The 18,124-nt window shown below is 34.3% G+C and overlaps 1 protein-coding gene across 14 annotated transcripts in view; it reads left to right on the top strand.

Annotated features, from left to right (window-relative positions):
* The window catches only part of LOC123529953 (MYCBP-associated protein-like), a 75,544-nt gene extending 57,707 nt beyond the window's left edge, over positions 1 to 17,837 (top strand). For 9 of the 14 annotated variants that reach the window (XM_045310591.2, XM_045310588.2, XM_045310590.2 and 6 more), the window contains 13 exons: positions 861 to 943; positions 2,017 to 2,138; positions 4,529 to 4,686; positions 5,329 to 5,551; positions 5,841 to 6,101; positions 6,338 to 6,484; positions 7,545 to 7,658; positions 7,987 to 8,111; positions 9,374 to 9,483; positions 12,653 to 12,748; positions 14,969 to 15,090; positions 16,315 to 16,509; positions 16,778 to 17,837. In XM_045310591.2, the coding sequence (XP_045166526.2) occupies positions 861 to 943; positions 2,017 to 2,138; positions 4,529 to 4,686; positions 5,329 to 5,551; positions 5,841 to 6,101; positions 6,338 to 6,484; positions 7,545 to 7,658; positions 7,987 to 8,111; positions 9,374 to 9,483; positions 12,653 to 12,748; positions 14,969 to 15,090; positions 16,315 to 16,509; positions 16,778 to 16,873 (1,852 nt within the window). In that variant the 3' untranslated portion in view covers positions 16,874 to 17,837. Of the gene's footprint in view, positions 1 to 860; positions 944 to 2,016; positions 2,139 to 4,528; positions 4,687 to 5,328; positions 5,552 to 5,840; positions 6,102 to 6,337; positions 6,485 to 7,544; positions 7,659 to 7,986; positions 8,112 to 9,373; positions 9,484 to 9,874; positions 9,905 to 10,216; positions 10,268 to 12,652; positions 12,749 to 13,572; positions 13,609 to 14,968; positions 15,091 to 16,314; positions 16,510 to 16,777 lie in introns of all 14 variants that reach the window. The other 5 variants (XM_045310578.2, XM_045310583.2, XM_045310581.2 and 2 more) reach the window with 5 other exon arrangements.
* Positions 17,838 to 18,124: the final 287 nt, after the last annotated feature.

Raw genomic sequence — 18,124 nt, 5'->3', positions numbered from 1 at the left:
GGTGGGGGGTGTAGGAAATACATGATGTATTGTTAATAGATCAAGGTACTCTGTAAAAACTTATTTTTGTTTTCTTATCATTTTACATGATTTGATGGCTGCAGTGACATTACTCATATTTGGGCATTCTTTGGCAGTTAATACGCATCATAGTTACATGGCTTTACTGACAAGGAATACTCAACTTGCACAATATATACAGATTTATTTTTAAGTCTGTTAGGAAACAAGTTCTACAGCTTGAATTAATCACTTGCAACACCTGATTTTTAATGGTACCCATCACCATGTGGGTATAAGAGAACCCATTCCTGGTGCTACCCACCCATGAGGGTATTCAAAAACTTGTAAACTGAAATAGCTTATCAAAAAGAAAATTGCTGATCATCATTATGGGTAGACCTTGATAGATGTCACATTTCAGAGTAGATATGCTCAACACAAGGACCACAATTTTATATAATAACCTTAGAACCTGTAGCTGTTTACATTGTACTATTATTGTATGCATGGTTAACATGTTTATGCATGTTGTGATATATCAAACTGAAAATATAATTTGTAGGTATTGTATGTATGCTGAAAAAACAGGGTCATTAGATAATTTATAAAAGAAAATATTTACAGTGATTTGGTAATTTGATATTTTAGTGCATTTTAACCTAGCTTCAGTTGTTCTTGAACAAAATTGTCTGTATGATAATTGCAATATATAACTGGGACATCTAGTCTTATTTGTCTCACGATTCTTACAGAATCATTTGACTTTATATTGTTTTGTCTCTGTAATCACTTCTACATGTTAAAGGATTAATTATATCAATGTAAGTCTCATTTCAATGCTACATGTATATTTTTAGTATGACCTTGACCCAGACAGAGAAAGGTTATCCACCTCCCATTGAGCATATTGGGATCCCAGCTAAGATCAGAGAGGAAAAAGGTTTGTTAAATGTTAACAGTATCTCTGTATAGTTACAGGCCACTTGCATTTCCTTCCTTGAGCTTACATGCTTCTATTGTATTACAGTTCCTTATGAATTACATTGACCTCAAAGATGGACCATTTGGTAGGTCACAATGATTGTTTACGTAAGCTACACAAGGTGCCTGCATTTGGCTATACAGTGCTTTAGGGTATAGCGGATTTTAGGGTATAGAGGATAGGTTGATAAATTTTATATTTAGACTTGAATTATTGTATAACTTTTCATATCATTCTTTTACTGGCATGCAATCAGACATTCTTACATACATTTTAAATATTTGCTTGTTGTGTTATTTTTCATATGTCATCAAATGTAAAATAAAGCTATCCACTATAGACTAAATCAGTGCTTATGTAAAAAACGTCAGTGAATGAAAAGTATTTGATAGAAATTTAAAAAGCTGAATGTTTTTGAAAATTGAATACATTATTATTCTGATTTATAGTAAAGAAGTCTTGGAAAGTTTGTTAAGATGTGGATTTTAAACTAATAATGTAAAAAATGACCAAAGCTATCCTGTACACCCTAAATCAGCTCATATGTAAACAATGGCGTGGAGAGAAAAAACACATGAATTAAAAATTTCTATGAAAAGCTGACTGTTTTAAGAAGAATAGATGTTTTCTGTCTGATATACTAAAAAATAAAATATTATTGTCATTTCTTCGAATTGGAATGCAGGAAAAATTAGTTAGCTATCTGCTATACCCTAAAGCACTGTATGTTACCTATGGAAAGCACGGCTGTTAAGGGAAGGCCAGTGATTCTACCCTGCTGCCAGCCTGTGCCTGAAATATTGCATGGAGGGGCATTTATACATAAGTGGTCAGTTTTGAATTTCATATTAGTCTGTCATAAAGTCGATTGAGGTATTCTAGTAAAACTTTCATTTGGTATTAATTAAAATAGTTAAACAGTGTTGCTAATTTTCCATGAACATTTTTGTAAACTGACATTGTACTACATTAAGCATCTTATTGATATTACAGGTATATAAGACACTAGTAAATTTTGTTGTCCTCTACAGGTTGGCATTGGGCACCTACCCACACACGACCCATGCACTATCCCTGGCACAAGTCTGGGTATCTGGAGCAAAGAAAGAAACAACTCAAACAGTTTGAGGAGGAGCTGGACCCCCATAAACCTGTAAGTTATGACTTCAGATTTTAGGGACTCGGACCTGACGTTAGAAATAAATATAAAATCTGGGTTATCTTAAGCATTCCAAAAACTGTTCATAAACCATCTAACTACAGTAACACATGTATTTGTGAATAAATAAACAACATGCATAATTATGACACTGTAGTTTTTAAATATTTTTCCTCTTTAGTTAGAGCTGATCTTATTAGCCCACCATTATCAGATGGTGGGCTATTCAAATCACTCTGCATCCGTCGTCCTTCCGTCTGTCCATCCGTGCCCGCGAAATGATGGTTAAGTGACTGCATAACGGTATTTTCTCTTTGATGTCATTCATTCCATTCTGTTTATGTGACCTTTTTCTTTTTATGTGACTGTTAGAACAATAGAGAGAACAATGGGGGTGTCACATAAATACCGTTTCGTTAGAACGTGCGTCCTTCCGTCTGTTAACAATTTCTCGTTATCGCATCTCCTCAGAAACTACCAGGGGGATTTTGACCAAACTTTGTCAGAATGATGTATTGATACCCAGTTGTGTCCCCCTGAAAATCAGACTGGTTCAACAATTTTTTAGTAAGTTATGGCCCTTTGTTTATTTTTATAATTTACATAGATTTGTATAGGGAAAAACTTCAAAAATCTTCTTGTCTAAAACCACAGAGCCTAGGGCTTTGATATTTGGTATGAAGCATCATCTAGTGGTCATCTACCAAGATGATTCAAATTATTTCCCTGGGGTCTAATATGGCCTTGCCTCGGGGGTCACATAGTTTATATAGACTTATATAGGGAAAAACTTTGAAAAACCTCTTGTTCAAAATCACAGGGCCTAGGGCTATGATATTTTGTATGTGACATCATCTAGTGGTCTTCTACTAAGATTGTTCAAATTATCCCCCTAGGGTCAAATATGGCCCCGCCCTGGGGGTCACATGGTTTACATAGACTTATATAGGGAAAAACTTTGAAAATCGTCTTGTTCAAACCACAAAGCCTAGGGCTTTGGCATTTGTAGTGTAGCATCATCTGGTGGTTCTCTACCAAGTTTGTTCAAATTATCCCCCTAGGCTCAAATATGGCGCCCCGCCCTTGGGGTTATATTGTTCATATAGACTTATATAGGGAAAAGCTTTTAAAATCTTCTTGTCAATAACCAACAACATTCAAATTCGGACCACATGTATGGTTTTGAGTGGCAAGATTAACCTTGACGTGAGTTGACCTTGATTTTGACCTAGTGACCTACTTTCACATTTCTGTAGCTACAGCCTTCAAATTTGGACCACATGCATAGTTTTGTGCACTGAAAAAAACTTTGACCTTGACATTGACCTAGTGACCTACTTTCACATTTTTGAAGGTACAGGCTTCAAATTTGGACCACATGCATAGTTTCGTGCTCCGAAATGAAATTTGACTGTGATTTTGACCTAGTGACCTACTTTCACATTTCTCAAGCTACAGCCTTCAAATTTGGACCACGTGCATAGTTTTATGTACCGGAACAAACTTTGACCTTTACATTGACCTAGTGACCTACTTTCACATTTTTGAAGGTACAGGCTTCAAATTTGGACCACATGCATAGTTCTGTGTTCCAAAATAAAATTTGACCTTGATTTTGACCTAGTGACCTACTTTCACATTTTTCGAGCTACAGCCTTCAAATTTGGACCACTTGCATAGTTTTGTGTACCGAAATGAACTTTGACCTTAAGATTGACCTAGTGACCTACTTTCACATTTCTGTAGCTACAGGCTTCAAATTTAGACCACATGCATAGGATTGTGTACTGAAACAAACTTTGACCTTGACCTAGTGACCTACTTCCACTTTTCTCGAGCTACAATTTTCAAATTTGAACCACTTGCGTAGTTTTGTGTACCGAAATGAACTTTGACCTTAAGATTGACCTAGTGACCTACTTTCACATTTCTGTAGCTACAGGCTTCAAATTTAGACCACATGCATAGGATTGTGTACCGAAATAAACTTTGACCTTAAGATTGAGCTAGTGACCTACTTTCAAATTTCTCAAACTACAGCCTTCAAACTTGATGCACATGCATAGTTTTGTGTACAAAGAATTTTGTCCTTGAAATTGATCTAGTGACCTACTTTCACATTTCTCAAGCTACAGCTTTCGAATTTGGACCACATGCACAGTGTTGTGTACGGAAATGAAATTTGACCTTGAGCTAGTCAGTAAGTCTTGAAATTTGGAACACTCAAAAATGGCACATTGGTGGGTGCCAAGATCACTCTGTGATCACTTGTTTAATTCAAGAAATGTAAAATTGTCCTTGCAAGCAAACACAATCATTACTAACTGCATTTAGACTACATTACATCACTTAAACAAGCTAGACAGTAATTTCTATATTTACAGGACTATGATGGTTTAGAAGTGATTGGAACATGTAACCCATACAGTGGAGAAGGGGATCAGACTGGAGGCACATCTCAGATGTTACTAGACATGGAGAGACAGCCAATTACAGAGATGGAAATGCTTGTTGAAGATGATGATGATGCTGATATCACTGGGTAAGTTGACTAACATTATCCTTCCAGTGGTATATAGCCATCACGAAAGAAAAGTTTGCTTGTTTGAAATAAAAAAATTAGTAAATTTTAGGGCTGCCAATTTTCCAGGCACTTTGTAGGTACATGTATTGACTGTCATTGATAGGTACCTACTCACATGCTGGCAAAGCTTTGCTGATTACTTACCGTTTTGAAAATGGGTAGATATATTGTATCAGAGTGAATATTTCCAACATTCCACTGGCTCCTTGCACTGCTTATCAGTTACAGTCCTAGAGTTTAATGTATCAGTAAATTTGATTGGCTGAGCATGGCTATTTCATGTTTATCATTATGGAAAATATTATAAGTGACAGATTTATTATATTTTTGCATCAGTTGGTGCATTACAAAGGTCAGGGAACAGAAAGATCAGAAAAATGATAGCAGAAGTATGATATATTTGTTGCAAATGAAAATGTCAGAAGATTAAATTCCTATTAAGATATATCAAAAGTAACATAGTGCAGGAGTTAAAAAACTGGCCTAGAATTTGTAGAAATAATTATCGTTTTTTACAGCAACGGGATATTTCATGTAAAAACCAGTTCACAAGTTAAGTAATGACATGACTGTCTCAAAATGGTTGATATTTTATTGCAGTGGGAATCCTGACACACGGACAGACAGTAACCCAACTCCAGTGTTTGGTCCCTCTATCCAGTTTGCTGGTCAGGCTGCACGCTGGACTGGTGACAGCTACAGCTTTAAGGACCAGGTTGGGATAGAGGCTCGTGTCAACTTTGAGACATTCTCAGGGGATAGAGTTACCAGTTATCTTACCATCATTAACAATGGTACAACATCTGTCTACTATGACTGGAAGGTAAGTCCCGGAGGTTGATTCTTTTATCTAGAATAAGACACATAAGACTGTGAACCCTTTTCATTTCCAAAAATATATTACATCTGTAAACTTTGGAATTGTTTTACAAGGTTGTTTTTTAACTAATGTATATTTTAGTCTTGTAGGTTATAGGATAAAAAAAAATTACTTGTACTTATTGAGATAACCTTTCTTTAATAATATTTGATAGAACTGTAGATACAATGTACAGCCGAAAATTTGCAGTTGCAAGATCTGTTGTCATCACATCTTAATTTCTTGTTTTCAGAAAAAGCCAAAAGAGAACCCATTTGATTTGGCTCAGGCCAGTGTACAGAGGTTTTACTTCAACAATAGCAGCGGAGTTATACTGCCAGGGGAGACAATGAAGTTCCCTTTTGTCTTCAAATCCCCAAATGCAGGTGTGTTCCAGGAACAATGGCAGTTTGAAACCCGGCCTGTAGTGTGCGGTGGTGCAGCTTTACTTGTTACGCTGAGAGGCATAGCCTTTGCCGAGGATAAATACAAGGGCCAGAGACTTAAACTAGAGGTGAGTAGAAACATCATGTAAAACTTGTACTAGGCATTTTATGATTTAATTCTTACCATGTATTTCCATATGAAAGAATAAATGATACATAAATAATGGTAAGTTACTATATACAAATTTTGCATTTTTACATATTGTGTAAATTTCAAGTTCAGAAATACTTTTAAAAAGATCTTTTAAAAGTGTTTTTAGATAGATACAAAGATATTTAGTGATTTTCTATTTCTATTTTTCAGTCCGAGTTACAGAAGAAGGAAGCTGATCAGATGATGCGACATATCCTGGAGGAGATTATAGGTGGTATGAGGACCCCCGAGAGACCATCAAGTCCTATAGACGCTTACATCACAGAGGAAGAAATATTCCAGAGATGTAATCCCAAGGTAAATAACAGATCACATTTTAAACAGTTAAAACATAAGGATTGATAGGTAGTAGACGCATTGCAAGCTCGTGAAAATAAAAATAAATTTTTTTTCTCTGTCTTTAAGTTCAGCTGAAAAACTCCGGGGTAGGGCGAGCTAACATAACTACTTCCAACCCATTCACAGTCTTGGCACAGTCAGTAAATAAAAATGGTTTTGCTCTGTTCATTCTGCATGTCTGATACAAGCATTGAACCAGTCAGCCAGGCCTCAGAGCACAGTAGAGTTGAGCTCTTCTAGCATTAAACAAGTCTGTGACCTGAACTCTCTCAGTAAAATTTGACATTTACTTCTGTTAAATATTCATGTCTATTCTGAATTTGCTAATCAGACAGTTTGTAAATCATATTAGTGAACATAAAACTTTTATGAATGAAAGTCAGTCTACAATCCTAGAGTAGAATGTAACATAAAAAAACACAGCATCATGAAATTCATATTACTGATTTATTGCACTCTTAGAATTTCATAAACTTGACAAAATATTACAATCTGAGATGTATTTTATTGCAAAATATACATGCAGTATATGAAGTGGAAGCTGGTCTACATGAGTAGAAGGAGTGCTCTCTTATACATTATTGTCTGCTTTACCTGTGTGATGCCACATGTTCCAGTGATGTCACATTTGATAACTAGGATAGGCTGAGAAATATCAGTTATAAATTATCTGTTGTTAAATCTGTTAAAATTGATAGTTAAAGCTTGTTGAAAACAGTCCAGTCATGGAGCTCCGTGACAGAGCGGTTAAGGTAGCTGACTTTGAATCACTTACCTCTCACAGCTGTATGTTGGAAACCTTGCTTATGGCGGGGAATTATTGAGCAAACCATCCAGCTGGCCGGTTGTTGCTGCTACCCTGAGATAATGCCTAGAGGGACACTTTGGGTCTTCTTCCAATAAAAAAGCTAGAAAATCTCTATATGACCTAAATTGTGACAGGGTGACATTAAGCCCATCAAAAAGAGAGCAAAAAATAAAAAGCAAATAAAAAATGTAATCAATTTTAACATTTCAGTTACATTATCACCATGATGCTGTCCAAGAGTTGAAGCAACTTCATTTAGAGCTGGTACCTCCTGAAGAACGTGAGGGTCGCACCTGGGATCTTTGTGTTGATGATCTTAAAGATGTAAGATTATTCTTATTATATTGTCTTAATTTTCAATCAAGTTCTCTTTACAGTCTTATGTCTTATTTTGTTTTTACACATTACCTTCAGCTAAATGTCATGTGGTAAATGAAAGTAAGAGTTTTGATTATTCTAAGAGTTTTTTGAACTTTCGTAAGTGTTTACAGCCTAATTTTGATTTGATGTCCATTCTAAGGAATTTCAGTTTTGATTTCTTTAGGAAAACCGTAGAATGACTATTTTAACAAGTAACTATACAGTGTGTTAATTCTGTGTATTACTTGAATTATATTATACATGTATATGATTTACTGTTTTTCTGTACCAGGATATATTGCTGATGGATGATGACGATGAAAGAAAGGAGACATTCTTACATCAACTCAATACATGTGTATCCAAGATGTCATTCACACCCCAGAAACCTGTACATAAACAGCTCTACAAGGCAGGGTAAGAACTTTCATATAACAATTTGTACGTACTATCGCATGGATATGGACAAATAAGATATTAAAAAATAGAAGAATATTGAAATATACCATAATCCTGTTATCGTTTAAACTTCCATATTTATGCTGTAATTATGTTTGTATATTTCAAAATGGTTGATGCAGAGTACTCAGTTTTAAAGCTACAAATTCAAAGAAACCTAAATGGTTAAAATACAGCAGCTCTGAACTCTGTTGGAACCATTTCACAGATTGCAAATACCCTGTAGATTTGGCAGTTGTTTCAACTTGGCTTGCTTTGAATGTCTAAAGATCTGTAAAAAGTAATGTTTAATTTAATGTCTTCCTTGTTCGTCAGTAGTCAGAATTATTTGCTCTTATTCCTTTGTACCTCAGGAAATGATTTTGAATATTAACTGTGAAGCCAGGCAGAAAGTGTATACACCAGTATACTTACAACAAAGAAGGAAAACAAAGAATTTGCCATACAACAATCAAGTGAAATTGGAACAGTATTATTTTATTATTGAAAATGGTCGGTTTGTTTGACATGAATTCATCCATTTTTCCATGTAATTGTGGTTATTTAACCACCCATTGCTCCTGGTTTACCACTACCAGATAAAAGACCAGTTTTAAACATGAATGTGAGGTGCAAAAACAAATAACTTCAAACATATTTTAAACATCAATAAAGTGCGGAAGACAGATGACTTCAAACATATTTTTAACCCTTACCCTACTAAATTTCTATAATGAACTTGTCCGTCTTTCAATTTGGACAGTACCATTAACTGTTAAAAGGGATGCTTACCAAAAAGATACTGACTGAATGGCGAACAGTGCAGACCAAGATCAGACTGCACATTAATGTGCAGGCTGATCTTGGTCTGCACTGGTCGCAAAGGCAGAATCACTTGCCACCAGCAGGCTAAAGGTTAAACACGAGTTTGAGGTGGAAGATGGAAGACAGATGACTTAAGACATATTTCAGAAATAAGTATAAGGTGATAGACAAGTGAATTCAGGCATACTTTAAACATGAATGTGAGTTGGATGACAAATAACATCAGACATTTTTTTTTTAAAACTGGAAGAGTGTTGGAAGACATAGTTTTTGTGTGATGATCATGGAGAACATTGCTATAACATCTGAACTGGTGGGGTCGTGTACTGGCCATTTCTATTTGACCTGGCAGGTAAATTGAAATTAATTAGTCATTAGTTGACTTATACTAATATTACAAAATGTAAATATTTCAGTTATCAGTTACTGGTGGAGGCTGTAGATGAGATGGTTGGTCAGTCAGTAGTTGTGAGACAAGTAATGGGACTGCCAGAGAAAGATCTTGATGAATTTTCTGAAGATACAAGTATGTTGTCATTTTTCTCGTATAATTATGCCATTTTTCATATTTTCTCCATTTTTTATTTTAGAAGTGTTTGGTGTTTCTGTAGAATTTTGCAACAAATTTCATCAGTCTTCTTTATTTTAATTTTTGCTTCATATCATCAAACACTAAATAAATAACTAACTTGTCAGCATTTCATTAGCCCCATATTTCAGAGAAATTTGTAGTTCCGCATTTAAACTGTATATTACATGTTGTGTATATATATAAATATAAGCTATGCCTGATCCCAGACATATATATGATACTGCAGTAAGATCGCGGCATGTAACAGGCATATACACGTCATTGTACGGTATTGTTAAGCAGACTTTTATATGTATATAATATCTGTGTCTAATTTTCTATAAAGGTCAAACATCAGAACCAGCTGATAATGAAGGTTATTTTTGCTTCAGATGTTGTTTCATAGTGCACTAATTCTTAAAGTTCCATTAGATATCACTAATGTTTCTAGTAAACTCACAGAATGGCATGATTCTGTCGTATTCAAATATTGATGAGAGTGTATTGACTGTATTCATTGTGAAAAATGAACTTCATACAAATATTTAAGTGCTGTTTCACCTACAGGTTTTCAGTTTAAAGTTAGCATTTATCATTTATTGTCATCAGCATAACATATATATTATCATTTAAATTTTAGAGAATTCACTGAGGACAAATGAATTTATATGAAAACATTTCATTCTAGCTCTGGATTCTCCACGTTTGGTGCGAGAGGGGTCTGATTTGTCCTTGTCTGGTAAACAATTGTAGCACATCTCTTGTTTAATTTGTCTCTTTCATTATCCCAATCTGTGTAGCAAGTGTTAAACAAACCAACTTTAGTAGTGACCTTGGTAAAGCTTTACCCAGCCGAAACCCAGACCCAGTGTTGGTGAAAATCATACGTGCAATCCTTGATAGAAAATGCAAAAACAAATAGAATTTTTCCTTACATTCCTTATAGTTACCACACTTTATGGTTTTTATTTAGCTTTAGCTGTATTTGTTACAGATCTAAAATATTTTGTTTTGAGATTTTGTTTTCTTTAAAACTTGATTTATTTTAGAAAATTATGTTACCCTTTCCCATTTAAAAATTAGTAAATTAGTTCCTGTGGTGAGGAAATCTGTTCATAGTGTTAAGTTTAAAGGCACTGATCTCTAGGTCATACAACAACAAAAAAAGAAAATGTTCAGGTATCAGGAAAGTAATGCTTTATATTTTAAGAAAGCTCTGAAACAGACTATATGTTATGGAAACACATGAGAATTAGTTGTTTTCTCTAATTTTTGCATTCAGAATTGAGAAGCATTTGTAACAGGTTACCTGAGGTAAACTGCTTTAATTATAAATCTTTATGTTTAACAATCGTTTAATTTGTATTGCTCCATGGTATATTGGTCAAGAACGCAGGCAGATTTTTATTTCCATGGCAGCCCGGATTTGATTCCCGATGGGAGCATGTTTTTTTTCTTGACTTTTCATTTTAGTCGAGCCCGCTTGCGGAGGCAAAGACATAGTCATCGAAATGGCTGTTCGGTGTATGTGCGTGCATTGTGCGTCTGTGTATGTGTCTGTCTGCATTTGTTTGTCCAGACCATACCTTTGACATGCATTGAAGAATCTTGATTATATCTGGAATGAATGTTTAACTCAATGAGCGACGGAGTGTCATGTGCAAACCCCAGGTTCCTGTCTCAAAGGTCAAGGTCAAAGTTAGGGGTCAAAGGGTGGTCTCAATATGTTGCCCGTGGGCATCTAGTTAAGCTAGTTTAGAAACAAAAATTCCTGTTCTATTGTTTATTATATGACCAAACTTCACTTTTAAAGAAAGATTTAAATATTATATGACCAAACTTCCCTTTGAAAGATTATTTTTAGCTGAAATCCGGAGGACAGTGCCTTTAAATGTGTTGATAGATTGAGAGAAAACAGTCTGACCCACCAAAAGTTCTGCCTTAAGCAATCAGTCCATTTTCCAATAATGGAAAGTAGTGATGTATTTAGACAGTTGTAATTGTTTATTATTTTTGTATTTGTTTCACACCTATACAACCAACACATTATTTCTCAACACTGCTGTTTCTTAGACTGATTTTTCTGAAAAGTGAAAAGTTTTCAGCTAGTTTTTGTCAAAATTGTGACATTCAGAGGTATTTATATGAGAATTTCCTATCACCTGTTGTAAAAAAGAAAAGAAAAGAAACAAATAATTAGTTGTAGTTATAAAATGGCTGATGTAACAAAATAATTCAAATGAAAGTGATTTTTAGTAGCAACTAAGAAAAGTGCATTATGGGTTTGACCATAAATAGAGTGTGAAATAAGCAGTCATTTATAGTGTTATGTACAATTTGAAAAAAAAATTCTGTATAAGCTTGATCATTTAGTATGAAGGCATGTGATAAAATTGTCACTATTAAATACACAACACTGTAAAAATCAAAATAATACATCTGAGCATGTAGTTTAGAATGTTTACAATTATACATAACTGAGTTGTTCTGTTTAAAAACTCTCTTTCTGTAAAATTTTGTTCTGATAATCACAATTCACTTTGAAACTGAGAAAAAGGACATTACTACTGGTATAACTAGAATACAGTAATAAAGGGATGAGCTAGATAGATAGTAAAATTACTTGTTTATGCTATTTTCAACAAAAATACTAAAACTGGGATTGCTCAGGCTTCCTTGACTAGTGACTTTTATATCTATTAATATTCAGTTATGCCCTAGCAACCAATACACCCCTAAATCATGAATGTTAAAAAGGTATTACTTTAAAAGACATTGCTTTGACAAAAAGATGCAGCAATATTCATTGAATTTTTCATAGAACAGCTCAGTTATTTTAGCATGAACATGCATGTTATACAGACCTGAAGAGATCTGCTTTGCCTGGAGATTGACAATGCATGACTATTGTTGTAAACTGAATGTTGCATGCTGCTAATGTATCATCTGGTATTTAAGAATGTGTTTTTGCTTGACAGACCATTAAAGATTGGAGATATGTTATTTAGTTAAATTTGCATGCTACAGATGGTTTATCTTTCAGAAGGCTGCCGGTTACCACCATTATAACTTCCATATACATCTTGCTATGTTCATCATATTTTTTTGCATTATTTTCTATCAGAGTCTAAACAGGAATCCCGCGAGAGCAGGCGTGCATCACGAACTCCATCTAAACCCACTAATAACCCCAAATTACAAACTGAAGATAGTACATTGAGTAAGTCAGTGTTTAAAGCAGGCACACACTGCACAGATACACAGTGTGTAAACACATGGCTAGTTTGGAGTTTTCTTGGTAAAGGGTTAACACAACATAGTGTGCTGTTAGTATGTCCATAACTCTTGTGAAAATGTGACATTGAAATGTTGATAGGCATTTAGAAAAGTCAGTATCACGTCGAGATTGTCAGTATATTATACTCCCTTTTATGCTAGAAGAGCATCTTTCTTGTTTCGTAGACATATAATCAAGACTGAAATATATTGTATGATAATCAAAACCATTCTAGTATATTTTCAAGTTATTCATTTAGATTTCATCATTATCTATTAGCTGTTTATGCTATGTTCCATCTGCATTTTTTTCATCCATTTTTTCCACTTTATCCAGGGTTCCCATGGTCAGGGAAAAGTCAGGGAAATTTTTTTTCAAGGTTGGGGAAAAGTCAGGGATTTTTGAATTGGTCAGGGAAATTTGGAAATTATGCAAAAGTCAGGGAAAATTCAGGGGATTTTTGAATTGGTCAGGGAAATTTGGAAATTATGCAAAAGTCAGGGAAAATTCAGGGGATTTTACTTTCTCTGCTTTGTAGGAACCATGTTATTGCCATTATTTACTATTGAATCAAGTTTATTTACTCTTGAAAACTGAATGGCTTGAAAAGCTGATGATTAAAATGAACTCCCTTCATTTCTCAATAGTCTCCTTTTCCATGTATGTTTTACACCAAGTTATTTTGTCAGAAAGCTTTGTATGTTTTGTCAGAAAGCTTTGTATGTTTTGTCAGAAAGCTTTGTATGTTTTGTGTTGTGGTTTTACAGCTGGTCATACCCAGACTGAGAGAGTGCCGGGCAGTAGTAAGTTAGACAGTATTATAACTGTGAACCCTGTCAGCTCCCTGTTTGTTTGTTCTGTGGTCACTATTCCAGTAGTCTTACATATACATACTCGAGCGTGTATTCATCAAGGCTTTAACACACCGAGAGTGTGTACCTTTAACTGTTAAAAGGGGTGCTTACCAAAATGATAGTGGCTGAACAGTGAATAGTGCAAATCATGATCAGACTGCATGGATGTGCAAGTTGATCATTATCTACACTGGTTGCAAAGGCAGAATCAATCGTGTCCAGCATGGTAAGGGTTAAAATACCTTTTCTTTGTCCTTGCATCCTAATTTAATCCATGTGATGCTAAATATATCTCTTACTACTTACTATAAAAGCCTTTGAACAATTCCAAAGTATAGACTCAATTATAATAAAAAGTAACAACAAAATGATTATTTATTTAGATTTAGTCTAAAGTTTGATGAATACAGGCGCAGACAAAAATTTTCCATGGAGATTTGTATATATTATGTATATTATAGGCTACTGGATTGGTATAAATATCTGTATATAGTTTTCAAAAACTCTAAGGGTGGATACTCCTGAAAATAATGTTAGAGCTGTTTTTTACTTCACGTGATAATAAATGTGTTCTAGGTTTGGTTTCAGCATGAGTACATTTAGCTGGAGACACTATTTCTGTATAAAAGCAGTTCTGTCATTTGTCATTTCACTGCTTATAATATTATTTTTATAGATTATGAGTTCCATTTAATGGTATTGGTTAAGAAATAACTGCCACCTGTGATTAGTTGCTTTTTTGCAATTCACAGGTTATTTAAAGACAGTGACCTTTTGAGTTCATAAGAAATCCATCCAAAGAGTACTAGTTTTAACATGGGTTTTTCATGTGTTCCGAAACATTGTGTTAACATGTTAGTTATTTGAAAACACTTGTGGTTTATATCGTATAATCCAGTTACGTTATTTTGTCTCATACCTTTATCCTGTACATTTACTTATATCCCATAATATTTTTTTTTTCATTAAGAATTGTTACCAAATTTTTTGTTGTTGTGTTTTTCTTACTGTTGTTTCTTAAGTCATCATTCACCATAACTGCATGTACTGGTAGCCAAAGTTAACAAGTATATTTTGGAATGCATGTACAGTAATGTAAAGCAAATCATTTCAAAGCACATCTCAACTTTTATTTATTTATTTTAAAGAATTTTGATATCTTAACTTTTAATATACTTGTCAGTTTTTTGAGTGACAAGTGCACAATTATAAATCATAATAAATCAAGCAATATAAAATCAAAATAAGGAGAAAAATGACATCACATTTTATGTGTGTTATAGCATAATGTATGATTGTTTATTTAAAGGTGACGGTAAAGGACGTAAGAGTGGTGCAGGGGATAAGGGGGCTGCTAAAGCTCCGGACAAGAAAGCTCCTACTCCTGCTAAAGATAAAGATAAAGATAAAGGAGGGAAAATGTCAAAAGAGGTAATTTATAAACACGTCTCAAGATTTTGGCAACTGTTCATATTTTACACTGATGTTTCAATAAGTAAGGCATATGCTTAGTATTAGGAATATGGTTGATGAAACTAACAAAATCGAGTTAATAAGGTTTTATTGTCGAGCCCGCTTGCGGAAGAGAAGACATAGTTGTCCAAATGGCTGTTCGGTGTATGTGTGTGTATCCGTGTGTCCGTCCGTGCGTCCGTCCGGATTTGTTAGTCCGGACCATAACTTTGACATGCATGGAGCAATCTTGTTTATCTTTGGCATGAATGTTAACCTCAGTGAGAAGGAGTGTAATGCGCAACCCCAGGTTCCTATCTCAAAGGTCAAGGTCTTACTTACAGGTCAAAGGTCAAATTCAAAAATGACTTTGTCCGGAGCATTTCTTCTTCATGCATGGAGGGATTTTGATGTACTTGGCACAATTTTTCACCATCATGAGTGTCATGCACAAGAACCAGGTCCCTAGGTCTAAGGTCAAGGTCACACTTAGAGGTCAAAGGATACAAGAATGACAACTTTGTCCGGAGCATTTCTTCTTCATGGATGGAGGGATTTTGATGTAACTTGGCACAAATGTTCATCATCATGAGATGGAGTGTCATGCGCAAGATCCTAGAATTACTTCACTTTGTTGTTATCATAAATGGCTTATATTCGTAACTTTTTTATTACTGGTCGTAGGGAAAAATCAAGACCACTTTTCTGTAGTACAACATGCATGTTACATCCAATTTTCGGGTGTATTTTGACCTATCTCTTCTGGTGAGGATATTTGTGTGGACTTAGAATTTTTTTTTTTTTTTTAAGATTTACGTCCCTTTGTTGTTACTTTAAATAACTTATATTGTAACTTTTTGCAATCTCTTTTTTATTTGGCATAAATGTTTGCCTCAATGAGACAAGGACTGTCATGTGCAACTCCCAGTCCTTTTGACAGCTGACGGGCTCGACATGTTGCCCGTGGGCATCTAGTTATATAAGATACAGGACAAAGTTTGTTTTAAGATGTTGTTTTAACATGCTTTTTAAGTCCTATACAACTTGTTGGTATTATTGCCTATTTATTTAGATCAGTTGTACACTGGTCCTTAGTAGAGGTCACTTTGATCTCTATTGTAATCTCCATTGACTCCAATGTGATCTCCATTACCAAAGAAGCTGCAGTAACAAATACATGCTGCTGTACAATTCTGATTTCAGTCAACAAAAGCAGACATTAAATCGGGCAAACAGAGTGCCACCCCTGCCCCTAGGGGCCCACCTAGCCGTGGTAAGACTGCGGGGAGTTTAGGGGACAGGGAGAAAACGGGCTCACCAACTAGTATGCTGCAATCTTCCTTCGCTCATGAAGATCCTATTATTGATAGAAAATATAAGGAAAAAGTTTTTGCACAGGTATTTCAGTTTTGTGGTTTTACTTAAGCTTGACCCTCTTCAGCTAAATGATTTCTTTTGCGTTAGTTTGTTTGTTTATAATATTTTACTTTACTTGTTTAAAGGATATGAGAAAGTAGATTTTGCTCAAACAACAAAAATGGCATTCGTGTACAACACCAACTTTAGACCCAACTTGGTTTTTGCTGTTTTTTTTTTGAGAAAAAGGTACACTAGCTACTAGTAAAACTTGTGTATTTTCTGAATGCATGATTTTCTTTTATTTCAGACGTACACAATTGTTGCAGATACAATAGACAAAATGGAGTTCGTTTTTGATGAAATTATTCGCAATGATGCAAATAGACCAACTTTGCAACCTTAACCTTTATTGACCTCCAGTGACCTCCACCTTAACTTACTGTGATATTGTTAATATATAAATTGGAAAGATGAACAAAATGTTTTGTTATATGAATGAAAACTTGTGAAAATTTGAAAAAATTCAAACAGACTAAAAACATTACTTTGACATCTCTTGGCAAGTAATGAAATGTATGGAACACATACTCAAAGTTTCACTCAAGGTAGTTCTGCTCATTTGATATTCTGGGAGCCATGGTGAAACATTCTTTGTCTTGGTAAGAAAGAATAAAGTTAGGACCTGGCATACAGAATGAAAATTATCCTGCATATAAAATTTAATGTCATCCCATGTGTATATTTACAAGAATGCATGTTTGCTTTTTTTCAAAAGATAAAGAATGATAGCAAAAAATAATTCTAATGCATTCAAATCCACCTAGGAATTGCTGGTCTCTTGCTATCATTTTTGTTTGCCAAAATTTCTTATTTTATTTTAAAGCTTCAAAAAATCTGAGTTTTGTTAATTCTATATTGTAGAAAAAAAACTGATCAAAACTTGCAGAACTACCTTGAATGACAAGTAAGTCAACTGCTTATTTCAAATGGAATTCTACTGCATTTATTATATATTACTATGTTACCTGAATTATAAGTGAAATCTTGTGTTAGTAAAGCTATTTTCTGATATAACTGCAATGAACTGAATATTTCAATTACACCATTTTAAGTTATAGTATTTAATATAGTACTATAGAATTTAGTTTTACAGAGCAGAAAGTTGTGTTTTTTTTTTCAAACTTGCATGTTAAAAGATAACACCACAGATACACAAATTTATATTGAAATATTTAGATCTGTTTTTGATTCACAAAATACATTGTATTAAGATATTAAGCATTCCTTTTATGTGGACAATAACAAATTATATAATTTTTAAAATTTAATAAATTACAAAAACTAAATGACATTAACTTATAACGACAGGTTTTCTTTGTCTTTATTTCACCCATCAGATAAATTTATTCATCACTTTTTCCATTTGTCAGTCTGTGTGTTATAGTGAGCCTGAATCTCGATTACTGTGAAACTGTTGCTACACATTGATATTTTTTACTGAATGAATTGTTTAAAGATGTTGCATCTAGCTACACTAATTCATGTTTCACTGAAATTCTGTACAGCCAATCACAGTTGGTCTACACCTGCTGTATCAATGAATGCTTTTCTGGACAAAGTCATATAACAGGAAAAAAGTCATTTGAATTATACA

The sequence above is a fragment of the Mercenaria mercenaria genome, chromosome 13 (assembly GCF_021730395.1).
Source record: "Mercenaria mercenaria strain notata chromosome 13, MADL_Memer_1, whole genome shotgun sequence".
Lineage (NCBI taxonomy): Eukaryota > Metazoa > Mollusca > Bivalvia > Venerida > Veneridae > Mercenaria > Mercenaria mercenaria.
This window is presented reverse-complemented; position numbering and strand designations above follow the sequence as displayed.